Here is a 21,763-nt window from a genome sequence, read left to right as displayed (position 1 = left end):
ATCGGAGCACGCGACCGTGTACAATTCAGAAAGTCCAAGTGAGAAAAACGGAGTTGGGTGGGGCCAAGTCCCCAAATTTCAATGAAAAAAATCTGGCGTTTGCCCCCTCTTCTCCCGTTAATTTGGAAAAAGGAAGTCACAGTGAAACTTGTTTCAAGTCCCTAGTTCTCATACAGGCTGAAATATGATGCAATATGTACAATCTTGCATTTTGGCTAAAATAGCTAATTTGCATATTAGAGAAAGGGAGAGGGGGTGGGTTTTCTTCCACATGACATTTCAAAGTCTTATCTCAACATCTGTCAGCGTTTACAACCTCACATTCAAGTATGAAGGTCCTAAAAGCACGTGAATGTTGTAATCGGCACCATGGGTCATATATGACCCATTGGCTGTTTTCGCCTATACTTTCTATGGGTCATACATATATGACCCATTGGCTGTTTAAAGGTTAAAAAGGATAGTAATTTTGAATCATATGAGAAAAACCTGGACTACTATCCTGACAATTGTACTGTTTGGTTCTAGATGCTGCTGTATTACATTAAGAAAATGGAAAGTAAAGATCATAGCCAAAAAATAATACTATAATAACTGTTGAGAAGTACAAAAAAATCTTTTTAGTTTTCGACTGCCTTACCTGATTAGCAAGATCCCTTCCTAGAAGGGAAGATAGTTGGTTGGCTGGAATTATAGGATCGATAGCTGGATTATCATCAGGAGTCTGAAAAAGAATTAATGTGTGCATACAATTTTTTTTTATTATAAATATAATAATATATAACACACATATTTACAGTAATCTTGATAACCCAATGTTCTGCATAACACAAGATACAAAAACTAAACAAAACTAAAAAAGAAAACCCCTTCGCCCCATTGGAGGTGGGAACCTGTAGAACAACTGAGAGTAGCAAAACCACAGGCGTGCGCACGGGTGGGGGGGTAAGGGGGGGCAATTGCCCATCTAACCACAGACGTTCTCAGATTTTTTCCACGAAGGGACAAGCAAGATATTTTTCCAGGGGGCATATTACCCCGATAATAGTGCTGCCCCCTCAAAAAAACACCACTTGAATTTGAAATTATCGCATTCCTGCATTGCATAATAATTAATGTAAATTACTATGACTGAAATCAAATTATACATGTGAAATATATACTTTTATGTTGATATTCGTTTTCGAAGGGGGAGGTGTGGTTATCCTTGCCCCTCCCATCCAGATGTTCCATGCCCCTTACATTATTATACTTTCACCTAGAAATTTAATGTAAATGAATCTTATTGCTGTTATTAAATGATATTATAGGAGAAAATGAAGTATTTTCAAACCCATGAAAGTTCAAAGCAACAACGGGGAAGGGGGCACAGAGGGGCAATTGCCCTCTCAACTTCAAATTTTATAGAAATTAAAATACATTTCGTAAAATTTTCTTACTCGCTTCGCTCGGAATGTCTGCTTTTCTTACAGGCTTGTCAACTTCATAACCATAGCTAGGGGGCAGCGGGAGTTGTCCCTGGGTGCTGAACAATTTGAATAGAAATATTGTAAAAGAGAATAAATGCTATGGCCTCCCATAGAAATTTTTGCACCCTATGAAATGAATGCTGTTCTCAATTTGCAAAAATTTGGATAAAAAATTTTCTAGCTCACTTCGCTTGCAATTTATTTTCTGTAATACATTGTAAATTACAAGAGAGAACTAAGAACAACTAAGTGCTTCAAACAGTTGCTGTTATGACAGTTTGGTTTGGAGGAAAAGGAAGCGTGCACATTTCACATACCATTTATATCATTCTTGCTGTTGGTTTGTTATGGGGCAGATGCATTGATTATGTATTGTATTTAAATAATACACACCATCATGCACACACAAATACCCATCAATGCAATAAAACTAAAACGGTGAGATAAAATGAGGTTTTTTCTTCCCCGAATGAACTTTCAAGGCTTTTGCCCCCCCCTAATCAATGGGTCTGCACACGCCTATGGGCAAAACCTACCAACAATCTGTGATTCAGATGATAGATGGCATTGCTGCTAGGAAATGATGCAATTTCTTGAAGCAGAAAAGACTTGACCATTTTTTAAAATAAAGTATTTGTAATATTTTAACAATTAACTACTGTATCAAGCACTGTAAGTACAATATTCATAACATTGCTGAATATCCCATTTTTTACATATATTTTTTACATTTCTAATTTTTCCTAAGTTATTCCATATAGGCAGAATTTTTGTAATTTAAGGTATCTTCTGTCCCATCCACCTTGAATTAATGTGATTCTACTGTACATAAATTGTTGCTAATATTTATGTCATGTCAAAATTTCACTTTTTGTGAATGCTGGAGCCTCCCTTCTCCACAAATAAAGCAAACTTTGACTACCTACAACAAATAGCTGCTATGATTTTTGAGAACATATTTGATTTATATATTTTTAAAATTATGGACATGTGAGAACATTGGTTATTTGTGCCTATCATATAAAAATGAGGTAACGGTTCCAATTGTTTTATGATATTTTTCAAATTCTCCTAGCAGAAAGACTAATTATCGTAGAATTTTGGAAATCATTGTCACACGAAATTTGAACCTTTCTTAAAGTAATGAGCACTGTTTGGATTTGAAAAAAAAAAGAAGTTATTTATCTTGAAAAAATAAAGTTAAAAATTACCTTACACAAGCATGTGCGCTTCCCATGGACAAGCTATTCTCTGTAGACAAGCGACGGTAAGTATCGTAGACTAGTGGGAATGAATGTAGAAGTAAATCGGAACCTTAGTAGAGTGTATTTAGGGTAGGGTTACCAGACGTCTGGTTTTTCCCGGACATGTCTTACATTTTAGCCTTATGTCCGGCATCCGGGAGGAATTTGAAAAATATCATAAATGTCTTACATTTTGAGCATCACATAATATTAATTAGGAAAATACGTGTATCAGTTGAACAAAGAGAAATCGTGCAAGTTAGAAATCAATGGACTGCGCTCCCAAACTCAATAGTGAAATTTATTTTGATTCAGACATTGACCAAAAGGAAAATAAAAGTTTGTCCTGCTAGAACAAAAACGGAAGCAGTTAATGAGCAAAGTTTTGAGGCCACATATTGATGATGTCACTGTTCAATGCCTGAGGGTAATTTCTTGCCTTGGGATGGAACAAGATGTTTCCCATTCTTATTCATTATTCATTATTACCAAAGCAGGGGTATAGAGAACAGTTATTCAGGGTGTCTACCTGTCAAGAAAGTCATGAAAGTCAATAAAAAGTCAATAAATTATACTTGTGGTCAAGAATTTTTGCTATCACAATGACTGATTAGTTGATTTAGTTTATTTTACTTAACTTTTCTGCCCCTTTGGCTAATCGCGAAGATGAGGATGAATGGTGGTAAGATAAGATGGATGAAGATACAAACAAATAGGAACAACAACACAAGCACCACATAAGATTATACAGACTGTGAGTCGAGATTCCAGAGTCTCGCCAATCTGGAAAGTGCAGTCCAAGGGCATTAATAGATAAAGCCGGTCTAATTCTCTGGTTAAATACGACTACAGTTTTCATCTTAACTGGACTTTTGGTAGGTTTTTTTCATTAAATAGATATTTATTTTCTTCATTGCTAATTTCCAACTTTACGTAAGTAGGGGTCGAATAAATAAAGGTTAAGAAAAACTGAAAAAAAAAAAGAGATCATGAAAAGTCCTGAAAATGTCAAGAATTTTGGATTTGTTATTTTGGTAGAAACCCTGTTATTGAACTAAAAACTTCTGGAATCATTTCAAATTACAGTAATTCCTGAATATTTGTTTGCCATTACAGGTCATAATGCAAATTTTGAGGACTCACGAGAGAAATATTTTTTTTCATAAAGTCTGTAAAAAGTTTGGTATTGGTCCATATAATTTAAGAGTTTGACTGTCCAGTCTCTCATAAACATATTTTGACTAAAACCTGAAATTTTGAGAAAAATTGGCTCATCTGAGAATTACCAGTTAAAACATCTAGTAAGAGGTTCATTGTTTAGTATGATTACAAGTTTGAAATTTTGCATTAAAGAATTAATTAAGAAATCTTTTCTTTTTTTAAACTAAAAAGTTTCAATTTTAAATTACTCTCTAACGTGTTCTATAGAAATATGTATCATTTATTGCGAATGTTTTGTGTCCTACATTTTGACTCAATGTCCTACATTTTGGTACATCATGTTCTACATTTTCCTTATAGCAATCTGGTAACCCTAATTTAGGGACTTTATTTTAATGCTAAGCGAACCAAACTTGACCTGCCTAACCTAACCACGAAAGGATATATTAAACAAAATCTTAAGTAATCACTTAAACACCACAGTGTGTGTTAACAAACGTAAATCAAAATTGAACCATGTAAAAATTACATTTGTACAATGATGAAATCCCAATAAAACAAAAGGAACTTGGGTCAAAAATCATATGCTTTTCAAGTGAAACAAAATTGAGAATAGGACCCTAACAAGAAAATAAAGCACATCTATTAAAACTTCCTTACTTAATTACTAAAACTATGATTGTCATTGACCCCTTACCAACAACTAAAGTTATAGTGCTATGTGAGGATAACATACTCCATACTAGATCACTGCATGGTACCACTTTCAATCGCTCATACTTGTTAAAGTCTCCCACATGCTATGCTCAAGCGTTTACAATGGAATATTATTTTAATGTGATAATAATTTAATTGTAGACACTAACATGTACAATATTCATCTTGTAGTTTCAGCCCTCAATCATCCATCTCATTTTCATATATCACTGTGTATTGGCAAGATAGACTAAACTATGTACATTTAAGCATAGAGATGATGACATGTTCACTGAAGTTTCAATTTTACTGCATCTTTCAGTTCATGATCTATATTTGAGGGCCAACTACCATAGACAAATTATGGTTATACGTATACGTATACTATTGGGCTTCAAGTGGGCCACTAATTTTGCCTGTTTAAGCATTATTCTCTTGAGCAAAGCTCTCAATTATGTATGCTATCAAGCAAACTATTTGCCACTCAAGCAAAATCCTATATCTGAAGCACTCTACTCCATACCCTAGTTGCAAGCCAAGGCTGTAACAGGGCATTCAGCACACACAAGGATAAAACACAAAGGATTATACAGGATGTTGATCCAGGCACGAGAGCGTCATTAGCTTGCAAACATGTTGTTGTCATGTACTATGGAGGAAAAGGGTTAACCAGTGGTGTTTTTCTCCCATGTTACCTGGTTTACCACCAGTAAACCAACTTTTTTTCACACACATAGAAATTACCTTAATATTTGAAGTTGTCAGACATCTGGTTTTGTTTTACTTGCATGCCTTCGTTGGTGTTTTATTTCTATTACATTTGATTATTAATTAATAGCACATACAATAAATAAGTTGTGGAAAACCAGGTCAAATTTTCAGAATATACCACTGGGGTAACCATTTGGGTGCCTTCTCAGAAGATCACCCCTTACCACCCTCTGGGCATTTAAAAAGCTATGCCTTAAAAATGAAATCCCTTTTTCTAAAACAGCTTTTTGGCAAGCATACAATACTTTTGTTGTAATTCAAGTATAACATAGATTCATATGGATATAAATGAAATAAGAAAATTGGAATAAAATATCAACAGTAGTTATGGAGAAATAACATGAATATTATAGTAATATACTGACGCACATACGTCTCAGCAGAAGCTTTGGAACGTATATGTTGATTTTCACAACTTCATCAGAAATAAGATGAAGTTCTATTTATTTGTTCTTATTAGGATTTTGGAAACTAAATGGATTATTACTATAATTTACATACCAGTGACTTAAAGGCCAATGTCCTCACTCCTGTACCCGAATCAGATTTTGCTGTACTTTTGGTTGTAGTTGGTGCTGTGTGTAATGTGGTTGTTATAGGTGCTGGTGCTTCCTAAACAAGAAAAAGAAAGAGAGAAGCAATCACTTACTTGAAACACTTGATCAATTAAGTTAACTTAAATTTTATTATCAGTGACAAAAAAATGGAGTTCTTCTCAAAGTGATATATATGCTGAAAAAAAGAAACATCCTTCACCAATGTGCTTCTCACTCTAGATTTCAGAGTTTGCCAAATGTTTTGAACACACAGCAAAGAAGTGATTCTTCCATAATTCCAAGTACTGGGAATAACTAGAATTCTCCGTGTCGCACTTGAAATGTTCTTCCAAGATTCTGCACAATAGGAACAATAGTGGTATAAATGTAAAAGTGGCCTTTGTTCCTTAAAGGTGATATTTTGTTTCACTTTTTGGGAAGCTGGCTCAGTGGTCAAGCTGCATTAAATGGTCGACTTGCCATCGATGTTCATGTTCCAAGGCTTGAGTTCTTACCTGGGCATGGTGTTCTTTGTGAGTGTTCCTTCATCAATTTAATCTAATCATCACTCATCCCCATCATTACAATTAGCCGAAAGTTATGTAAGAATACAATGTATGGATTGTATTTTTAAAATGTTATGGCAGTTTTCTGCTTCTTTCGTCTAATTGTAATGATGAGGACAAATTATTATTATTAATATATGAAGCTGACGAAGGGATTTATTTACAAAGAGACACTTGTATCCAGCCTGAGATTTGAACCTGGAACCTTCAGTGGCAAGATTGAGAGTTGATCACAAAATACACAAAGCTACCAAGGCAGCAACAAATCTGTAACTTTCATGCTGTATAGGCAGCATTGCTATATACTTGAAAAGAGGTATGTAGTTCAAGAAAATGAAATTACTTTCAATTGCACAGCTGGAATTTTCTATTATTCTCTTAGGAGCTATTATTTTTTAAAAAATGTCTCTTCTTTTGAAAAAAAACTCAATAAGATATTCCAATTTCTGAAAATTTACATTTGTGTAGAATTCCTTCTATGATATTCAAGTGGATTTTTGTGCACATTACTTTCACTGTTGTCTAGATATTAGAAATAGTTTCAATGTCCTATAGTAAACCTATTTTCCATCTAAGTTGTATATACTACAGGAAAAGTAAATTCTGTGAAGATTTGCATGTTCAGAAGGAATCTAAACAGATATAATTTTTCAGAATATTAAATACTGTAGGTTTTGAGGTTGTTTTTTTGGGAGGGGGAAGTCTTTCCTTATGTATACAAAAGATCCAGTGGACCCTTAAAGCTCTTTTGGGTCATGGACCTCTTTCAGCATTTTTCCAAAAATGATTTTTGTTTTGATAAAAAAAAGAAAACACTGATATTCTATTTTATGAAAAATTATATTCATTTAGAATATATTTTAGAGCATTCAGGAAAATCTTTGTGGATTGAATTTGCTGTTGCTTAGATAATTCAATCTTCACTATTTTTTCATCACTCTTTATTAGCATTTTGGCCTCGTGGATAGCAGGATGGCTAATCTTGTCTTGCAACCAACATTTGCGCAGTGGTTCAGATCCCATTTTAACTATAGATCCAGCTTTGCTTAGCTTATCTGAACATAAAGTGGACTTAAAACAAAACTTTGTAATAGAAAATAAGAATTGTGACACAATGAAACCATTTTCAATATCTAGGCAATCCACAAATTCCCTACAAAGAATTCTTTACAATATCAATCCACAAATTCCCTACAAAGAATTCTTTACAATATCAATATTTTAAAAAAAACAAAATGTACATTACAAAATCTGTTAGACAGGTTCTTAAAATACATTAATAACACCAGCACCATGTGAAAATCATAGCAGACGTCCCATTGTAGACATAGCCAGAAGGAAAGAAAAGGAAACATATTGTAGTCGGCATATAAACAACTAACCGTCACAGTAGTTGTCTCCTCTACACTGTATAACGTTGTGCTTGGAAGGTTTGGCACTGTGGTGGTGTCGGGAATGGGTGAAACAGGGGCAGTGGCAGTTGAAGAAACATTAGCTGTAAGACTTCGAGGAAGACGTGAAGCAATCAGATATAACATCCGAAGAAGAACTTCACGGAGATCTTCTGCCGTTCTGCTAGAACTTTGCAGAGTGGGAAAAGTTCTGTTCTTGTGTTGTGGTCTTGATGTAGTAGATTCTAATAGTGATACATCATCATTTGACAATGGGGAAAATGTTGTTTCGGACTTGGTATAAGAAGATGGGGTAACGGTAGTGGATGGTATAAGATGAATATTGCTTTCTGTGAAAATGTTTGGTTTGATGGTACTTTCACTTACATGACTTCTTGTTACAGTTTGTGATGTGTATGTTGTAGAAACATCACTAAGTGTGGCTTCATTAGATTCCTGCAAGTTTCTAATACTACTAATCAAATTTATATTTGGTACAGAAGAAATATCTATTTCAGAAATGGCACTAGTCTCACTATTTGAATAGTTGTTTGTAGAACTTTCTGTAACATTAATTTCCATTGGTATACTTTTCTCAGTACTTTCACTTATGGATAATGGCTTTAAGATATTCACAGGATTGTTAGTGGATGTTGTGAAGCTGCTTGTGCTGAGTATAACCGGAGTGTAACTTTTTGTAAGCGAGCTCCCCGCAGACAAAGTATCATCCATTTGTAATGTGGTTGGTTTCACAGGCATCAGTGTTAAAGCTTTGGTAGTCACTGTCATTTCCATAGTAGGAGTGGTATTTTCGATGTTAAGAGATGGAACTGTCACATCTTGAAAGGTATTTAAAAATGGTTTCATGGGAGTTGTACCGGAATTTGACATGGGTAGAGTTGAGATTGGATTTGAAGATTTATTCACGTCATTGAAAGAGTGGCCACTGTTCCCAAAGGATTTTGTAGAATTATTAGAATTAGAAGGATCTTTAGTGATTCCCATGAAATTTATTTCCGATGTTGATTTTTTATTCTTACTGTCATCCACAGATGCTAATCCTGTCCTATCACTCTTAGTAACAAGGGAATTTGTGCTGATTGCACTTACATCTTGCTTAGTTGTAGAAGCATCAGTTGTTACTGACACCCCAATACCTGAAGTTATGTTGCGAATGGTACTAATGTTAGCCATTGCCGATAACGTCTCAATCATAGTTTTTGTTGAGTTTGAAACAGAACCAGGGAAAGAGGTCAACATTAACAGCATACGCAGCAAAGCTTGCCGCACATCCTCCACCGTTTTAACTTCTTTGAAATTCTTGGCAACATCAATATTGCTTTCCGTAACTGGCAGGGCTTGAATTAAGTTTGGTGCAATGTAAGACTTTGTGCTGTATGAGCTGGTATCTGATTCAGAAGAAGGAACAGACTGGACAGTCGAAGTGGACAAGTCAGAAGTGAACAAACCATTCTTTAGGTTTTGTTGTTCCGAGGCATGTTTATTCTTATCATAGACTGGAGACTTAGTTCTCAGTTTGTAGAAAACAAAACTTTGATTTCCAGATGGCGCCATATGTACTTTACTGCGATAATGTGCAAGCTTGGTGTACCCTGTAAATATCTGTGGTGAGGAAACTTTTCTTGCCTGTACACCTGATGATGGGGTATTTTCTGTTGTACTATAGTACAGAAAGCCCAGAGTAGGGTCTTTCACATTCTGCTTTTCACTATTGTAAGAATTTGGATTTTCAAGAAGACCATCACTAGGAGTCACCATCTTTGTTTCACCATTGAGGAATGTCTTCACCGTGGGATTCTTGTATAACATTAAAGATTCATTAGCCTTATTCTCTACATCATCCCTAACAGATAGTATAGTCTCATTATTTTCAACTGTATTGACTTTGGTCCTGTTTCTTGGTGTGAAGCCTTTATGAAGTACAATGGATTCTGAGATGGTTAAATTCTTCACTGCCCCTGTGGATGAAGGAGACAAGCTATGCGGGAAAGGTAAGGGTGCTACTAGCGTCATCTGCCTAGTCACTGTCATGAATTGAGGAGTTGTCATTGGGCTATATGTCAGGCTCCCAGTCACACTTTTACTACGTAATGTATGGTCCTCCATTTGCCGTGTTGTATATGTTGGCGACTCCTGAAGAAATAAAACATAACTTTTGTTATTTAAATATTTTGTATACTTCTGTCTCCTCAATATTCATGTCAATTAACATAACAGATATTGAATGTCTTAATGAAATTTCTAATCAATAATTGTTCAATTATGATTTTTTAATGTTTGCAAATTTGTCTGTGTAGTTACATTCAATAATTTTTTTTGTATGTATGCATTGCTTGCATTGTAGAATTATTTCTCATTTAGTCTACAGTTATTACAAGCATAAAAACACAGTTTTTTCGGTGTGACATTTCAGGAGAACACACACTCCCTTCATCAGCCATTTATTTTTAGTTTGAATAAAGATACAGTTATAACAATGGTTAAATTTTTTTAAACAAAAAAGGAATCAGTTATACAATGGATGTTGTCAATGTTACATTTGTAGTAAAACTTTACTTCTCTATGTAGTAACTAACCTTCATAATACTCAATATTTTAACACATTTAACTTGTGTCTTTTTCAAGAGTTATATTTATAATGTAACTTTATATTACATTATAATCTATATAAGTATTGAAAAGTGAAACCATGCATAAAATGTGTCCAAATGCTGAGAAATAAAATTTTTCTACTCACTACAAGGAAAAGTAAATTTTCTTCCAATTCTATTGGAAAGAAGTGTAAAAAAAAAGGTAAAGTGCTCTCCTATGCTTAACACTACGCCATGAAAGCGTATAGGTGGTGGGTGTGGGAGTAACATCCCGCACTTTCTTGATCCGGTCGTGAGTGGGGGTGATGTGATCTGCATCACGCCCCTGACCACCTTGACCCCCCAGGGCTTCCCCCAGGTACCCATGTCATTCGATGCTGGGTGGGTGCCGGGGCCACTTCCAATGTTAGAAAAGTTCCCAGATTTGAACTGGCCAGGGATCGAACCCGGGACCTTTAGCATGGTAGTCAGACACGTTACTTTTTATATTTAGTTGTACTTTTTAAATGTACTTTTTAAGTTTAGTTCATTAAATAACAATATGGTTATTCTTATTACATTGCAAAATTTTAAAGTTTAAGATATTGACAAAATAATATTTTACAAAATATGCAATTTAAACTCTACTAGTTTATTTTATGTTCGAGATATCAACAATGTGAAATGATAACATGTAGAGGATATAGAAAATATGTATATTATATTTTATATACATGAGAGTTAGAATTTTATAAAATGTACTTTACTTAATTTTCAGAGAGTGATAGATTGATAGCCAAGGTTAACTGTTAGAAGTTTTGATGAAGAAATACATTGAAGGAGAGTATCATAAAATCATCGAATTAGAACTGCATCAAGAAAGAGCAAATATTTCTTGTTAGGCAGTTAAACAGTTCGTCATACTTTCTTGTCTTGAAATTGTATTAGTGAAACAAATTAGTATCTCTTTTCTTTATAATAAGTTTTGGTGACAAAACAAGAAGTAGTTAACTGAGTTAGAAGAATTTCTAGTGCCATGAAATTCTGTGCCATAAATTTGAAAAAAATCTGTGAAAACTGCACATTCAGTTGATTTGGTTCTTAAGATTAATTTTTACTCATTATCGTTAACTAACTAATATGCAATAGCTCCTTATTTTACTTCAATAAATTTTATTCCTTTATACACATTTTAACTTTATGGGTCACCATAGACAAATGGTTAGTATTTTTTCTTTATTTTTTTTCTCTTACTTTTGGGGTGAACAGTTCTGGGTTTAATCTTCCAGTGGAAGCTACAAATTTTAAGATTGTCTAAGCATTTTGGCCACGATTTTGCAGCTATTTAAAAAGAAAAATGGCATGTACTGGTATAAAGTCAGGGCTTATATTCTTCTGCCAACTTTTCATCCTGGTCCGCCAGAACTTTTTTTCAAATTTACACTACCAAGGTACACACACACAGCCTTATATGACTAGCCATTCTACTGTATTATTTTGTAATATATCACAGTGGTAGGTACTATGGTGGCCCAGTCGGCTGTGTGTCTTTAGCCATACAGGACACCTACATTCAATTCCTGGGGTGGGTGATGTAAGGTTGGAAATTTTGTCAGCAAAAAGCAATTTTGGGGCCTACCCAGACTGGGAGCAACCTAGAGGAGTAAGGGTGGTCTGAGCATTAAGCTGATTACATATCTTCGAAAAATGACTGAGATAATGAAAATGTACACCCTACCTTTACATCCCTCTATGTGCCTTCACACACAGTACAGTAAGCATGGGGGAACTTTAGATATTTTTTTTTTACCTTAAGTAGTGACTATGCAAAGTTTTAAAATGAAAATTGATATGTAGAAAACAGAGGTAATGAGATTCAATGCTTTGACCATGCATTACCCAATAGAAAGGCATTTAGCAAGTCATGGCCCTCTAGGGCAGAGTCACCCAAACTAAGGCCCATGGGCAACATCCAGCCTGCTGCATGGTAGTGCATGTGCCCTACCGTAGTACTTAACCTCTAATATTAATCTATGGGTCTGTTGTAAGAATGGCCCTAGAGGCCGAAACACGCCCGCTCCAATAAAGGCAATTTTATTATTATTATTATTATTATGGCATCAATTTTAGTGTAAATAAAATGAGTAATTCGTCACGAGTCATATTACAAATAGTAGATTGGCCTTACATACAAAAAAAAGTTTGGATACCCCTGTTCTAAGATCTAAGATCTGTTGCTTTATCTTCCTCTCCCTAATGATGCATTCCTATGGCCACATTGTAGGCATTATCCCCTCGCATTGTTCTCAATGAAGTGATCTTCTCCCAAATTTATGGCACGTGTTAGCACATATAAAGATCTAGAAGAACTTAGTTAAGTTTATTTATAAATATTTTATGTATTAAGTTTAGTAAAGGTCTTGATAGTATTTACATGTCTTCTGTCTTCTTACCGTCATGTTGAAAGAAGATGTGGATGGAAACCGAACTACTTTCCAACTGTAGACAACTTTCTCCGTAGTAGTTGTGTACGGAGTTGTAGTACTTGTCGCTACAGAAGCACCTGTCTATAGACACATGATAGTCACACAAAAAAAGAGAAGTTTAAATTAAGTTTGATAAGTAACAAACCAGTGTGAATAAGGATTCTCTTCAAAAGTTTATTCCATTCTCTTTTGATTATTATACTTCCACCTCTTGGGTTAATCACAGTGATACCCCTATGTATGGTGCCGACCCCTGTGGCAGAGTAGTTAGCACATCGTGCTACGATGCCAGGGGTCCCGGGTTCGAATCCCGGCCTGTGCATTGATGTTTGTTAGTGTCCATTCGTCATGTCACCACTCATCTTCGCAAATTAGCCAAAAGTGGCACAAGAAGTGAAGTAAAATAAAGCAAATCACTAAACAAAAGTCACACCCTATGTATGGCAAAAGTTCGAACCTAGCACCTCTGGCTTCATAGTACATTATGCTGATTACTCCACTTCAAAGACCAGCTTTAAATTCAAAAGTCTTGTTTCTTATACAAATTACAAGTGACTGTCTTCATAGACAAAATAATTGTATAATTAACATTAATAGTTATAAAAAAATGTTTTCTTAATGACAACCTCCTTTCATTTAATGCATGTAAAAGACTTTCCTTTAATGTATGTACATTACAATAAATACCACTTAAGAATGGAAGATAATTTAGAAGTGATATGTCAAAATCAGTGAGAAGCTCAGCCTCATAACTTAGTGGATAAATTAATGAGACACATTATTTCAAATTTTAAAATTCGAACTTGAAAGAATTTTACTTATTTGTTAACATTCTTTAATGAATTCTATAATTATATTTTCATTTGTCAAGTTAGTAACACTAAAATATGAGTGTGCAAGAAATATGTCTTTTCCATAATCATACTGGCTTGTTATATCCAATCCAAGGAATTAGAAGATTCTTGAAGGATTTACTCTAAAGCAGCATATTTAAACACAAGCTTATTATTGTGAGAGTATTGGATTTAAATTGTATATACATTGTTTGTCGTGTAGTTTATATGATCTTACCTTAAATTTAGGATTTTAAATGTGGAATTTGCATGTAGAATGATCTTGTGGTATTTTTAATTTCAATGTTGTGAATTTAGTGCACTTACAAAACTTTTTTTGTTTTCCTAATTGTACCTGGTCTGCTTAAAATGGCTATGTTGGTATGTACTAAGTTAATTATTCAGATATTGTATTTCACTGCATAATCGTTGCACCCGTTTTTCCAGTCTAGAAATAGGTTTATAACCTTTCATCATGTAATCGTCACATTGACTTGTCAGATAACAAAACCGATGATAGTGGCGTAGAATCTTCAGACAAACAAGTTTATATTTTGTTAAGTTCGTACTTCGCAACACTGTTGTTAAATTTCCTCAGGTGTAATATTTCATATATAATGCACAAATCAATAACAACTAATGGGATAACTTTTTTCAGGCCTGGAAAATGTTTCGGTAACCTGTCATGAAGAAATGATGTGCATCGATTTGGAATATTCCATTTGAATGTATATTCATGAGTATTCTGTGCATCCTAATCTTGCATCAAAGACTGTTTAGTAATGAATGATTTATAAGTACCGGTAATACCGAGACCATTTTTTTTCTTAAAGAAAGCTTCACATAATGGTAACATCCCACTTTTTTGCCAAAAGAAAAGTCATAAAATCTGCAATGATTATGCAATGAAAAACTATAGATCATGGGAATTTACAAATTCAACTAGTTCTTCTTATCCGCTGCAACACACTTCTTGAGGAATTCCACTTTCGAGTATCTATGCACACAACACAAGATTATTTTATACAAAAGAACCTAGACTTGAAATGCATAAAATATCTCTCTTTTACAGACTTGCAGCACAATACAATGATCTCCCCTCAAGTATTGATATATTTCCCTCGGAGTTTGCCTTTCGGTCTTCTATCAAAAGAAATGCTTGTAATTAATATCACATAGTGCCATCTTTTACTTATTTTTTTGTTCATTTGTTATTCACTTTTATGTTATTTTCTTGTTCATTTGCTATTCACTTTTATGTTGTTTTGTTACTCTTAATTATATATATTTTTTTTTGCCTATTATTATTACTGCTTTTTCATTGTTGACAATTTCAGTGGAAAATGGCCACCTGTGCTGCATCTGGAACTTTCTCAAGAAATAAATAAATAAATGTTTTACTGGATAGAGAATTGCTTGTGAGTTCAAGAGTGACTGAATGAAATAATGAGAAAGTTCTTATCACTTTTGATATAAATGAACTTTAACACTTGAAGTCGTAAATATAAATTATGTTCATAATTTAAGGGGGTTTTCAGACCAAAATGAGAAACGAGATGGGCCCCTCCAATCTGTAAAATGGGATTCACTGAATACATGTGACCACCAGACTGAGGCAACATAATGCACGGTATTGAGCAAATGGTGTAGTCTGAGTGGCACACAAGAAACAAGTGCTGATTCAGGTCAGTGTCACTTCGGTGTGAAAGATTGTATTTATTTGTACAGGTTCTTTTTTAAGTGAACAATTTTTTTTGTCACTTATTACTTGTTACTTTGGTCCAAAAGTTCCCGTAATGAGTACCAAATGTAGTATGTTTCATCGAGAAAATATCATTATATTGTAGCCATAAAGTAGATGGATAAATGTAATGCAGAGTTGATCTTAAGTGTGTGCACAACAGGAGAGATGCTTTTCACAAGTTATTATACTTGGGGATAATATTCCCTGCCTCCACCCACTTTGAGACCTAACAAGGCCACCTGTTAGAAATCACTAACACAGACTACAACCCCTCTTCTGGAATAGAAACTAATGTTTCCCCAAATTACATTCAGTCACATATGTTGATTTTCATCAAGTCATAAGACATAATAAACTCAATTCAATTATTCGACTGAATTGAACTGCATGTGTTCAACTATACTGCAAACTGCTAATAATAATAATGACAAGTTTTGTCTGTCATTGAGCAGTAAAATTTTACACATTACATGCCACTGATCAAGATCTAACTATGACAGTAGCTAGAGATTATTAACCATGCTGGTAACTACTTTCATTAGTAATTTGTGTTGTTGTGTGTTACTACTCTCTAGTTGACAGGACTCTTTCATGGAAACAACTAGAAAAGTTACCATTATTTTAAATTATTTGAAGTAGGAGTTCATCTTTCCTGAAAGTGCCAATAGATGGCAGCATGTGTAAAATAACTACAAAGCATAAATTGTGTGTGCAGTCTCAAATGACTGTTGAGAAGAAATCGTATTTACAATATGAATAAGAATTACTGTGTGCCTATTTTGCATGACCTTCTCCTCACACCAAGCCAAAGTGCTTCAATTTTTTACCTCACAAATATAGAGACTATTTTGAAACATGTTACATCTTATTTATGCAAGAACAACAGTTGTACATTATGTCCTTCCATGTATTAAAACTTCCTGGAATTTAAAATTCCTACTACAAATAGTACTTTACTTGATTGAAATCCAATCACCTTGTTCTTAATATTCAATAGAACAAATGCAGAGAGTACCAAATAGTGCAACATAGAGATTTGCATGGCAGTCATGAAAACTTTTCCAGTCACTTTGTTCTTAATTCATGTCAAGTTCCCTTTTGTATGATATCTTACAATATCATCTAACACTTATCTTACCGTCCTGGTGGTTCTGAGTGTAGGAATGGCATCTGTGGTGAGTATCCTGTATCGTGGTTTTTTGGTTGTGACATTAATCTGTCCATTACTTTTATGATACTGCTATAAGTTAAAACATGCAAATTAGTGGTACAAGTTAAATTGTGCAACAAGCAACGATTTTTACACCAGAGAAAATAAACGAACATTGTTAAATTCACCGACATGTAAAAACACAATCATTCCATTTTGATTACAAAACACACATATATATATTTAATTGTTTGTCACCAGTGGCGGCCGATGAGGGGGCCTGCTGCAGCCCCCCCAAACAAATTATATTTTGTTCCCATTAGTGCAAAAATTAAATAGCCGAAGTATAAATATTTAATTTTTGCACTAATGGTAACAAAATATAATTTGTTTGGGGGGCAGGCATGCAGGACTGCTGCCCCCCTCCCTATCAGCCACTACTGTTTGTCGCCATTCGCAACATTTTTATTTCCTTGAAGATGTTCAGGGATGGAGATTAACAGGATAATTTATAACTTATTTTCTAGCTTATCAACAAAATGGGTCAAAATTAATACAAAATTAGAATATTTCTTTAGATTGCTTAGATATTTCATGTTTTTGGAATTAATTTTAATTTCTTTAATAAGGGTGCCACATAATTTTGCAATTGAAGACATTTGAACAACCACTTTGAAACTAATTTCTTGTTCGTTTATTTACTTGGAGTTATTTCCAAGCTCACCATACCTAGGTTGTTGTAAACTTGTATCTTTAAGTAAATTTCTGTGCTGAAAGCAAACACAAAAAAGCAAAAGCAGTGCAATGTTAAAATGCCAAGCAATATTAAAATTACCAAATTCAACAAATAAAAGCATGTGACTTTCACTAATGTAAACTGAAAACATTGTTAGACTCCACTAATTCTAGTGATGAATGGCTATTATATCCCAAGGAAATAATCAATATGCCTACCCTATGATTGCATTAGAAAATTTAATTAACCATTTTTAAATGTGCACACATAACTTTTTTATTACACTTGAGTATAAAAATTGCTTCTGTTACATTTTATTGCTCTTGTTCATAATTTCAAATTGTAACTGTTTCAATCATATGCTGCATTATAAATGTAGATCAGTGGCAAAGACAAATACAAGCCACTGGACTAACAGTATAATGTGGTGACATGGAACCACTATGTCTCACCACAAGATATCATTATATAAATTTATATATACCCCTTAATTACAATGTGGCAATGATACAACTTTATGTCATTGATAGATTGTGGAGAGGGTGGGGAGGTAATCCTTATTATTACTATAATGTCCTATCTTCAAATGAATCTGATGTCATTTTTTCCTTTGAAAAACTGGAGCAATTGGGCAATATAATCCTCCCCCACCTTTCATAAGTACCAGTGTACTACATGTATTATATTAAAGTAACACATGCCTTCTTCTTCAGACCATACTTCGCCACTGATCATTCATAGATTAATTTACATATACCTTGCATAACCAGTGAGTATAATGTAAAAATTGCTCACTGCAAGTGAAACAGTGTGGAGAAAAACAACAATTATGACCTGGAAGCATTATTAATACTCAAGTGTATAAATGAACCACAAATTATATTTGAATTTCTTTTTCACATTTAAATAATCCAGTAGAAGATGCACATAATGACAAATAGAGACAATAAAATAACAATACACATATTATAGAATAATCTACTACAATCCTAATATGTAGCTACAGATAGGTTGCTACAGTTTAGGTAATTAAAAATTCACAATATAGCATTAAATTCTAAATCAATTGCAACGTTTTACAGATACCAGCATATATAAATTTTATGAGAGCATACTAAAAATCATTCTATCCCTCTATCCACTAGTAATGTCCATTCAGAAATTGAAAAAAGAACATGTCAAAAATAAATATTTTATAAAGAAAATATTGATAAAGAAGAGAAAAACAATTATGTTTATATATATAACTTAGTTATCCATGTTATATAAGGGCAGTTTCAAATAATTCTATAGCAGTGAACCATTTTGTGGAAGAATCAAATTTTAAAAAATCTTTTTTCACTATTTAGCTTAATGCAAGATTACTTATATTTGTTCATATTGATAATTGAGCTAAAATATCTTATCGTAACATAATAGATTTGATCATTTTCTTTTCATGTAGCAAAAATGTTGGATATTGATTTGGACTAACAATGATGCAAATATCTTCACATGCAAAAACCTTACAAATTAAATGTCATTGGAATTCATACTTAGCATCATTATTTGTTCTCTGAAAGCATTTATATCAAATTATAAATATGAAAACTTGACAAAAAATATACCATTCTATGCAACTCACCTTCTCATTCAGAACAGAGTTTGATGAATCTTGTTTATTCTGAAACCGACTGCTGGGTTGATTTGTTACATGCCGTGGTGTTGTCTAGAAAAACACAAGAAATGGTTTACAATGAGAATAAACAATGATTATATTAATTAGAGGAAAGAACAAACACAATGGAATGCTCATGATTCACTTAGGACAAAAAAAACAACATAGACTGGCTTTGTGTATGATGTGGTTGTAATCCTGGAATGGAAATCGAAGGTCCCTTATAAAATCTTGGATTGAACCATAATTACCCAATATATTTTCAAGCAGTTACACAATCTGTTGCCTATACTAATATCAATTGTAGGTTGACAATACTGACCAATTCTTATCTTACTCCTAATCTCCTTTGGGGAATGCAAAGTACAGTATGACACTTTGAAAGAATAGATCTTAGGAGGTTTGCAAAATTCACCATTTTTTAAAATTAAGGTGAAGAGTAACAGTTTTGCACCAGGTGGGTAGTTATTTAAATATCATCAGAAAAAATACAATGAATAAGAGTTTTCAAATCCCTAGCATGGAGTTCTTCTCCAGTTGGAGTAACAACTTCAAGTTATGGCTGATCAAATGTGAGTTTACAACTCTCTCTGATGACAAATAAAATCTTCAAAGTGTTCCCTTTCCATTTGTGTGTTTTTCTGTGCATCGAAAGTTTGACATACCCAAGAGAACAAATAAAATAATACTCCCACAAAGTAGGGTTACCAGACATCCCGTATATGTGGGATTGTGTCCTTTTTTAAAGAAATGTCTCAGTATCCCGGAAAATGTTCTTGGGATGCCCATTTGTCCCGTATTTAGCTAAAGAAATAACACGTGAATGAGAATAAGTCATGTTCTGAATTTTATAGTAATGCATTGGAAAAAAAAAATGACCTCTTAAAGGATGCCAAGAGTTCACTCAAATATTAATATATTTTGTCAAAATGTTAAAAATTAGGGATTAACAATGCTTTAAACAGCAATTGATTTTCTAATGTTTAAAAATGTTATAAAAAATAAATTTTACTATATCCATGCCTATATAATCTGTATGTCCCGTTGTTTTATTTTAATCTGGCAACTCTACCACAAGCGTAATGGTAAGTTTTCTTCTCCACAGCACACAGACCTCTCTTATTTCAGATTGCCGCAGAAAAAGTTTGGTGGGGGAGGGGCAGTTTAGGATCTTTCCAGAATCTCCTGTCTGACTGGACAGTGAAACTGTTCCTCGTAGCCTTAATAATGTATCAATATTGTGTGGCAAATATTAATTTGTGCTTACATGAGAACCATTCTAATATTCCAAATATTTTTTATTTTTTGATTTGATTTGCTTTATTTTACTTCGCTTTTTGTGCCACATTTGGCTAATTTGCAAAGATTTGAATGAGGGATGATATGATGAAATTGATGAATGGACACTCAGAAACATCCATGCACACGCCAGGATTCGAACTCGGAACCCCTACAATGCGCAATGTGCTAACCACTCTGCCACAGGGGCCGGCCATATCACACACAACAGTGAATCTACAGATTTTGTGAAGTAATATTCTGTAGACTGAAGCAGTATACTTGCAATATCATCATCACAAAAAGAATCATTCTAGACAAAATTGTTCTTGGTTCATAGGTTCACTGTAGGATGAGTTTATCAGGGGTTCGCTCCAATTTCGTAATCATGATGTTATTCAAAATACTTTTTCGAAAAGGGTCAAACGAGTTTCACTTTATCACAACCCATAGAATACACATTAATAAATAAACATATTTTTTCTCATTCATATGATAAAGGAAGTTAACAATCTCACAGATTCCACATAGTAATATACTTTATGTCCCCTACAAAAAATAATGTAATTTCCTGTTATGTACAAAGAGTCATTATACTTACTGGATTATATATTACTCCTCTGGTAATACTCTGCAAAACAGGTGGTAACTGATTTGTTGATGATGATAAACTGTCACGAACTTGCGGCTTGACTGTTGTAGCTTGAGAATGACTCTGAAGAATGTAAAAGTAAATCTTGTTAATGAAAGGTATATAAATGTTTCCTCTTATACATATTTTAAATACTGATAAATTTTAAAGAAACGTGGTATTGTGAAAACCAAGGTAATTTATCAAAATGTTCTTAGTCAAGAACATAGTATTTTAAAATTTGCTTTCATTACTCATAAGATACCATGCATAAAATTGCCTTAGCACAAAACCATAAAGACAGGTATTTACTGTCCACTGTATGAGTCTAGCAATGAAGGTATTGAAGCAGTTATGTTAACAAGAAAGTGATTCACATATTAGAAACAATATTTCTTTTCCAAGATTAATGAAAATTTGTTATTAAAGAAAACGACAAGAAGTTTTCATTTTAATATTCAAACAGTACATTTAAGAGAAATGTGTGTCTAAAAAGAAAAGGCAAGTAGAATAAAACAACTGGAGTATCAACATAATTTTTCTAATATGTACAATACAGAAATTACTTTACAATTGTTGATTCTCTTTATACGTACATAAAATTCTACCAGACTTTTATTTTGGGAGAGAGGGGGAAATTTTCCATTATTATGCAAGCTGGAGATAATGAAAATTATTTAAGATATTCAGAAGTTACACATGGCACATAACAAGTGATGGAAAATGAGTGGCATATGACAGAGGGGTTTTGCACTAAAGTGACAAGTGGTAAATGACACTTGAAGCATTCCTGGATTAGATCTCTGGTAGAAGCCTATTGTAC

At 33.7% G+C, this 21,763-nt stretch overlaps 1 protein-coding gene across 2 annotated transcripts in view; it reads right to left on the bottom strand.

Moving 5' to 3' along the window:
* LOC145997243 (uncharacterized) overlaps positions 1-21,763 on the bottom strand; it is a 252,723-nt gene that overhangs the window by 29,301 nt on the left and 201,659 nt on the right. For both annotated transcript variants that reach the window (XM_083134072.1, XM_083134073.1), the window contains exons 14-20: positions 20,911-21,024; positions 18,999-19,082; positions 16,627-16,728; positions 12,879-12,992; positions 7,826-9,988; positions 5,843-5,953; positions 641-724 (exon numbers count right to left, since the gene is read on the bottom strand). In XM_083134072.1, the coding sequence (XP_082990198.1) occupies positions 641-724; positions 5,843-5,953; positions 7,826-9,988; positions 12,879-12,992; positions 16,627-16,728; positions 18,999-19,082; positions 20,911-21,024 (2,772 nt within the window). The remainder of the gene's footprint in view (positions 1-640; positions 725-5,842; positions 5,954-7,825; positions 9,989-12,878; positions 12,993-16,626; positions 16,729-18,998; positions 19,083-20,910; positions 21,025-21,763) is intronic.

Source organism: Lepisma saccharinum, chromosome 13 (assembly GCF_977018435.1).
Source record: "Lepisma saccharinum chromosome 13, izLepSacc3.1, whole genome shotgun sequence".
Classification (NCBI taxonomy): Eukaryota; Metazoa; Arthropoda; class Insecta; order Zygentoma; family Lepismatidae; genus Lepisma; species Lepisma saccharinum.
Note: the sequence above shows the minus strand (reverse complement) of the source record. Positions and strands in the feature narration are given on the sequence as shown.